At 49.4% G+C, this 8,094-nt stretch overlaps 1 protein-coding gene across 1 annotated transcript in view; it reads left to right on the forward strand.

Annotated features, from left to right (window-relative positions):
* Nucleotides 1-8,094, forward strand: part of TRIO (trio Rho guanine nucleotide exchange factor) — a 335,211-nt gene that overhangs the window by 173,714 nt on the left and 153,403 nt on the right. Inside the window, exon 21 of the mRNA XM_007954197.2 lies at nucleotides 4,908-5,030. Within this exon, the coding sequence (XP_007952388.2) occupies nucleotides 4,908-5,030 (123 nt within the window). The remainder of the gene's footprint in view (nucleotides 1-4,907; nucleotides 5,031-8,094) is intronic.

Raw genomic sequence — 8,094 nt, forward strand, 5'->3', positions numbered from 1 at the left:
CCACCCTGTACCCCATCCTCCATCAGATGGCCCTATGCTGACAGGTCACCCCATCCTCCACAGCCCCCCACCCTGCACCCAGTCAGTCCTCCATCAGATGGGCCCATGCTGACAGGTCACCCCATCCTCCACAACCCCACCCTGCACCCCATCCTCCATCAGATGGGCCCATGCTGACAGGTCACCCCATCTTCCACAGCCCCACCCTGCACCCCAGTCAGTCCTCCATCAGATGGGCCCATGCTGACAGGTCACCCCATCCTCCACAGCCCCACCCTGCACCCCATCCTCCATCAGATGAGCAGATGCTGACAGGTCACCCCATCCTCCACAGCCCCCCACCCTGCACCCAGTCAGTCCTCCATCAGATAGGCCCATGCTGACAGGTCACCCCATCCTCCACAGCCCCACCCTGCACCCAATCAGTCCTCCATCAGATGGCCCTATGCTGACAGGTCACCCCATCCTCCACAGCCCCCCACCCTGCACCCCATCCTCCATCAGATGGCCCTATGCTGACAGGTCACCCCATCCTCCACAGCCCCACCCTGCACCCTATACTCCGTCAGATTGGCAGTTGGTGACATGTCAGCCATTTTGAAAACCACTTTCTAATGATCAAATAGCCCTATATTTAATTTTGTACTGACAAAAGAAACCCCATAGCCTAACACGATGTTCCACTTGGTGATTCTGACCCTCACACAGTGAGTGTGCCGTACTGCTTTTATCGTATTTAAGATAAGATACAAGTAATTTTTATATGATTATTCAAAAACTGTTGTGGAATTTGGTTCTGTGCCTATGTAAGTACTACAGTGGGTGGTTATGCTGCTGTGTTTATATTGTCAGGACTGAGTTTTGTTCTTCAGATAGATTGAGCTAAAATTGTGTTACAGTTTTCAGTAATTAACTATATTAAAAATATGCTTACACATCTGATTAAGATGGAGACGTTACTAAGGGAGGAGACGCTGGGAGAAGATGCAGTGAGTCCTCCCTCAGGCGTTTTGGGTCCAAGTGCTCCTGCCTCTGTCCTCAGTTGCCGAGGAGAGAGTCTGGGGTAACGACCAATGTGTGGAGCATGAATAGTGCAGCATTTCTCTTTGGCTTCATGGTAGTGGACCAGCCTTAAACTGTGCACCCTGACCTCAGTGGTCAGGAGGGCATGGAGGAGAAGGCCCTTCTTTGAGCAGCTGTGAGGTGGTCTGAGCCTGGGTTGGTGCGTGAGGTGTGGTGTCCGGGTCGTCCCTGCCACTGAGCTCAGGTCCTGTGTGGCCTCCTCAGTCTTGTTGGTCAGTGGTGACCCATATCTTAACAATGACCTTCAGACCTGGGCTGTCTGCTCAGTCAGCAATTTAATAATGTGCCCGACACATATATGGGCATTCAGTAAAACATTTTACTCTGCATAGGTTTCCCACATTGGAAAAATATCTTGAACCGCCTTGGTGGCCTGGTCCTCAGGTGCCCAGAGTGTGGTGCTTACCACCCAGGAGGCAGCCACCCTGACTCTGCGTTTCTCTTGACTCACCCACCCAACCATCTACTTGGCTCACCGTCTTGTGTAGTAATCATATTCCAAACAGTGGTGGGGTGCGGCTGGTAATATTGCTCCTTAATGCTTCAATTGCATTTTCTCTACATTTTAGTTAAAGATTGTTCAACAAATTTCAGAATTATGAGGGGCCTGATTTTGTTACTAATTGGAGATTGCTTCATATTTCCTTTTCATATATGTTTCTTTCTTTCTTATCTCTGTTGAAATACAAGGAATCGTTTAAATACAGAAGGAAAATTGTAAATATTTCCCTTGACAGAAAGACGGTACAGTGTTGTTGCTTTCGGCTCAAGTTGGCTCATCTGCCGGAAGTAAAATCATCAAGTTGTGCCATTACTGATGACACCTGTTGGCCCTGCTCTCTTCCATTCGAGTGCAATTCAGAGGCCACATGCTGTAGTAACTCCTGGGGACTTAGAGCGATCCACGAAGGCCTTCACTAGGTCTAGAGTTTTCATTATACTCTGAGATGAGTAAGAGGACACTGCCATCACTGTTAGGATGTGGAAAGGTGATGCCCTATTGGCATCACCCAGGGACCGTGTCCATACCCCCGGGCTTCCTGGGATGCCTCCTCCAGCTTCCTCCTGCTTTGTTGGCTGCTCCTCCTTGGCTTCTTTGCTGCCTCTGCTTTCTTGTCTCCACTCTGAACACTGGCTCTCTCCAGGGCTCAGTTCAGAGCCTGATACCGTTCCTTCGCTTCCTGCTTATTGCCCCACCGGTACCTCCATTCCTGGCCTCCAGAGTTCTGAGTCCCACTTACCTCCTTGGCATCTCCCCACTTTGGCTTCACCAAAGGCAGGGCTGAACTCAGGATTCCTGTTTCTGTGCCCCGCCACCAGTGTGCTACACCCCCTCATCTTGCTTACTCAGTATTCTGGTTCCCTACTACCGCTCTGACAAGAATATACCACAGATGGGATGGCCTTAACAAACAGGAGTTTATTCTCTTACAGTTGGGAGGCTTAAGTCCAAGTTCAAAGTGCCAGGCTCTAGGGGCTAGGTGAAAGCCCCTCAACCTTGGGGTCCAGCTCTGCCTCCTGCTCCCAGCCCACTGGAGCTAGAGGCATTTCCTCACTCAGACAGCTGCTGAGGCTGAGAAGCCCCAAGGTTGACAAGTAAAAAGGCACAGTCCCAATGTTACCAAACCACATGGCAGGCCATTAACTTAAGTCCATTTTAAGTCCCAAGGTCGGCAGAGCATGGCAGGCTGCCGAACACTGACATGGCTACTTGCAGGGTCCAAATATGCCATAAGCTAGAGACCATTCCCCAAGGCTTCTGCTTATATACAGGAAGCAGACCACATCCCTAAGGCAGCTACACAGCTGCTCACAGTAGATTTCTGCCATGGAGTTGATTACCAGTCTCATCATGGGGAATACTACATCCAGCTGTCCCACCACTCAACCAAGCCTAGCCCAGTTGACACACAAACTGAACTACCACACTCAGGAAGGGCTGGGGTGTGTCTGCCTTGATTCCCAGCTCCCCAAGTCTTCCCACCTTTGCTCTTTCGGTGGGCCCAGGAGGTGCTGACCTGCCTAGAGTCAGAGACCTACCCACCCTCTTCTTGCTGGAGCCTCACACCAGCATAACCACTGACCTCGTGCACACTCTGTACCAACGTCCTAGCCAGGGTTGCCCCTGCCGCTTGCTCTCTGCTCCAACCCCTTTTCCACACTGTAGTTGCCATGTTAGCTTTCAGAGACACTGCAAGCTCCACCTGTGACCTCAAAGCCCGCCCGCCTCTCCTCCCTGACCTCCAACCTCCCTCCCTCCCTCCCTCCCTCCGTCACTGACCCTGCAGCCCCAGTGCCACCATCTCCTGAAGCGGTGGCAGGACTCAGACCAGGGCCGTCGGTTGCTGGCCTTCCTGTGACTCTCCAGCCTGCAGCTCCCAGCTCAGCCCCCACCTCAGCTGAGCTCCCTTTCTGCCGGAGGGCACCTTGCTCTCTCATTTGTGTCTGCCTCTGTCTTTCATGTGTTTGTTTTAATCTTTCTATCTGCCCACTTGGTCATGGTGGAAGGGTCCAAGCTAAGTGCCTCACACAGTCTGCTGGCCTCTGTCATAGGTGCTGTGTGGCTCAAAGAAGGATTTCTGAAGAAATCAGCTGTGGTGTTTTCTCTCTCGGTTCTACATCATTGCAACATGGCTCCAGAGATGGGCTAGCCATGCCCAGGTGTTGTAAACTAAATTCCGCCCAGGTAGCGGCAAGTTCAGATGGCTTGTGTCTCCTTTTCATTTTTCAGCTAAAACTCCACAAATACTGAGATTCCTAAAAGACACTTAGAAATTGTGAAGACAGACAGAAAGCTTTGTCCTCTTTGCTGCTTGTTTTCCATGGCATTGCCTTTTTAGACAAGTGTGCTTAAGTCTGATTTCACTTTAGATAGATAAAAATGCAAGAGAAAAATAGCTTCTGTCTGAAAACATGAGAAAACCTATCACCTAGACTGCATCATTCCACTGTAGTCAGAGCGCAGCTGGCCCACTTCTCTCCTGGTGAGGTAGGTACCCTGCTGCAGCTTTAAGGGTTAAGTCACTGTTTCTTTAGGCAGCGTCTGCACAGGGCAGTGTTTGTATGTACGGTGGACATGTTCCTCCTCAGGAGGCCCCAGTGATCACTGGGGAAGTGGCTGTTTACCTGAGCACTCCCACTGGGCACAGGAATATCAAGAAAAGGTCTACAGTTTGTAAATTTGAAAGTGGGAATATGTGTCTGCATTTTTTTCCTTTTTTTTTTAAATTAAAACATTCTGGTAGTGTCTAGGAGGTCTGGTGGTATAGTGCCCAAGGCATTTGACTGCTAACCAGAAGGCTGACTGTTCAAACCAACCAGCCACTCCTCAGAAGGAAGATTGGATAATCTACTTCTATAGTATACCGCCTCGGAAACCCAAGGAGGGGTTGCTATGAGTTAGATCCGACTCCAGGGCAATGAGTTTGGTTCTTTTTTTGTGGTGAGGTCTGAAGTCTCAGTGCCGTGACTGTGGAGGTAACAGCATGCAAGCGCGAGGTTTAGCGCCCTGCACACGGGCCTTTAGTGGTCTTTACAGAGGGTCTTACTTGGTGCTTCTGTCCCTGTTCTTTTCTTGTTCTGTCAGGTTTGTAGCTGTAAGAAACTCTTGGACCGTTAACTGTTACATACATAAATGACATGATTACAAGTTTCTAGAATGTCTGTTTATTATTATTGTTTTGGACTTACAACTTATCTTCAGAGCTTGTCTCTTTGAGGGAGAATTCTTGATGTCACCCAGTTTGGCTTGTAATTTCAGGTTTAAGTGAGATGCTCAGAAGCTGGGACTTCCCTCACAACTCTTCTCCCTCCTTCTCCTCTAGGCGTTAGAATGGATCCATGATAACGGGGAATTCTACCTTTCCACGCACACCTCCACAGGCTCGAGTATACAGCACACCCAAGAGCTACTGAAAGAGCACGAGGAGTTTCAGATAACTGCAAAGGTAAATGAAGACGGCACCAGACTTCGGTGAGGCCAGTGGCCGTCCAGTCGATTCCAAATCACCGTGACCCCTTGTGTGTGTGCCACAGTAGAGCTGTGCCCCATAGGGCTTCCAGTGGCTGAGTTTCAGAAAGAGATCGCCAGACCTCTGGGAGGCCTTGAACCTGACTCTCAGCAGCAGTGAAGCACGTTAACTGTTTGCACCACCCAGAGACTCTGACACCTGTTCGGAGGCCCGCAAGTATACTTATGTGCACTGCCGTCAAGTTGGACCCGACTCACAGCGACCGCTCCCTGGGTTTCCGAGCAGTATCACTACAGAAGTAGATAGCCCAACCTTCCTTCCAAGGAGTGGCCGGTGGGTTTGAACTGCCACCCTTCTGGTTAGCAGTCGAATGCCTTAGGAATTATGCTACCAGAGCTCCTGTAAGTCTGCTTAGGTTTTCCAAATCCCTGAAACAGAGCACTTAGACGTAAGTAAGGCGTTTCTTGAAAAAGAATCCTTTAGGCCATGCCATTCGACACTGAAGACGCAAACGGAGCCACGTGGACCTTGAGGTCAGGGGAGCGGGCAGAGCTCCTGCATGAGATTGTGGCTGAGTTGAGGTGGTGCTGGTTACTCCCTTTCCCAGCCTGTCCTTTGGACTGTCCTCTTTATCTCCTCCCACTCGTGTATCTCTTGTGTCCTTCTCCTCTGTAAATACCTTCCCTCTTCTCTCCCCCTTTGTCCTTGTCCTCCTTCTCTTCTTGTCGAGCGTATTCACTGCGTAGTTGCTGTTTTTATGCATTCTGCTTTCTGTTTCTCCCTGTCTGTAGTTTGTGAAAAATACCTCAGTGCTATTGGCAACTCGGAGCTCTGGCAGCATAGTGCCTAAGGCACCTGACTGCTAACCAGAAGGCTGGTGGTTCAAACCCACCAGCCACTCCTCGGAAGGAAGGTTGGGCAATCTACTTCCATAGTGATACTGCCTCGGAAACCCAAGGAGAGGTCACAATGAGTCGAGTCTGACATGACGGCACATAACAACAACAACATCATTGGCAACTCTCAGTCCTGAAACCACGTGTGGCAGACGGCTGGGGGTTATGTTCCCGCTCTCGGTTTCTCAGAGGTCTTTCCACATGGAGGCATTTCCAGTGTTCCCTGAAAACCAACATAGAAGAAAACACTGTGTGCATGTGTGTGAACAAATAGGAATTTTTAAGCAAATAAAAGAATTCACACGTTGATGTTTCCCCCCCAGTCAAAGTATGGCCCTGCACAGGGAAGCTTCCCCTCAGCTCAAGACAGTCCTGAGACCCTTCTACTGTTACCTTCTGAACTTGTGCTTTTTGTTTGCTTGCTTATTTTTTCCTCCACAGTTTTTGATTGCACTTGACTGCTAACCAGAAGGCCGGCAGTTCAAACCCACCAGCCACTCCCCGGAAGGAAGATGGGGCAATCTACTTCCGTAGTGATACTGCCCTGGAAACCCAAGGAGGGGTCGCTATGGGTCAGGTCTGACTCAACGGCACATAACAACAACAACAACATTCTTTGTAATATTTTCAGGAGTGATTCTCTTTTTAATGCTAGATTTGAAGTTTCAGAACAAGCTGAAAATTAACTCAAATTGGAATGGAAGATAAATGCTCAAGCTGGATGGTATCCTGGGTTACAAAGAAGAGCATTCCTGTGAAGTAACACAGTAGATTATCTTGTGAGGCCCTTCGTGTGGCTCTTTTTTGTCTTCGGGATTTTAAAATCACTTGGAGTGACGACCAGAGGCTTCAGATTATGGTTATTTGTACTTTTGTGTGTTTTCTGTAATGATTTCTGGCTCCTCCTGCGATTCCTCACTGCCCCCGTCCCTCCCCTAAACCGTAAGCTTATTTCTGCCTGGGCTCTTGGACGCTGGTCCCCGTCGGGAGGATCATGCTGTCCAGTCAGGGTACAGACAGACTGACCTCTGCAGGGTGCAGGGAGAAGGCCTCTCCCTGGTGGGGGCTCAGTGGGCATCTGGGGAGGGTGGGCTCTTCCCAGAGGGATCGATGGGTGCTGAGAGAAGGGCCTCACATCTGTAGAGGAGAGTTGATCTGCCCACCTCTACAGTCCCTCAGGGCAGGTGAGGATCACAACCCAGCCTTTGGATGCAGCATACACTTGGCTGTTTATTTCTCCATTTTGTTAATATTGGATATTAAGGTATGTGTATTATATGACTTATATTTATTTCTTTGAATATCCCTTAATTAAGCAAGTATTAAGAAAATGCTTAGTGTATGTATACCAACAAAAAAACAAACCCACTGCTGTCGAGTTGATTCCAACTCATAACAACCCTTACTGGGTTTCTGAGACTGTAAATCTTTATGGAAGTAGATTGCCCTGTCTTCCTTCTGCAGAGTGGCTGGTGAGTTTGAACCACCAACCTTCTGGTTAACAGTCAAATGCCTTAGGCACTGCATCATCAGAGCTCCAGTATATGTATAGAAACTGTTGAATAGGATCCAAATTTGCTGTGGAAACTTTGACCAAAAAACACAGTAAGAATGTAAATAAATGGTGAAAAATAAAAGACAGACAAGAACCTCCCCAGTGTAGGGCTTGGAGGTGACCTTCGGATGTTCTCCTCTTCGCCAGCTGATGAATTCAGCCAGCACTCGGCTCCGTAGGCCACTGTGCCTGCTCCCAGAGCCCACTCACTGCACCCTCCAGGGGCCATCATGCAGTCCACTGACGTGGGTGCTGCCCCTGGAGCTGAGGGCATGCAGCAGCCCCATTCCACCACTGGTGGTTCCATGAAAAGAATTTCCCTTACTCCTGAGTTTTCCTTTTCCTCAAATTTGGGGTATGGTTATTGGAAGGGTGGGCAGTAACAGGCATGTTTTTGCTTTTGTAGCATGTGGGACATCGGTTGGTTTGTTGGTTGGTATGTGCTGTCGGGTCAAACCCGACTCATAGCGACCCCTCCTTGGGTTTCCGAGGCAGTATCGCTATGGAAGTAGATTGCCCCATCTTCCTTCCGAGGAGTGGCTGGTAGGTTTGAACTGCCAGCCTTCTGGTTAGCAGTCATGTGCCTTAG

This window comes from Orycteropus afer, unplaced genomic scaffold, assembly GCF_000298275.1.
Source record: "Orycteropus afer afer isolate SDZICR_OR568_19922 unplaced genomic scaffold, OryAfe1.0 scaffold00442, whole genome shotgun sequence".
Taxonomy (NCBI): domain Eukaryota; kingdom Metazoa; phylum Chordata; class Mammalia; order Tubulidentata; family Orycteropodidae; genus Orycteropus; species Orycteropus afer.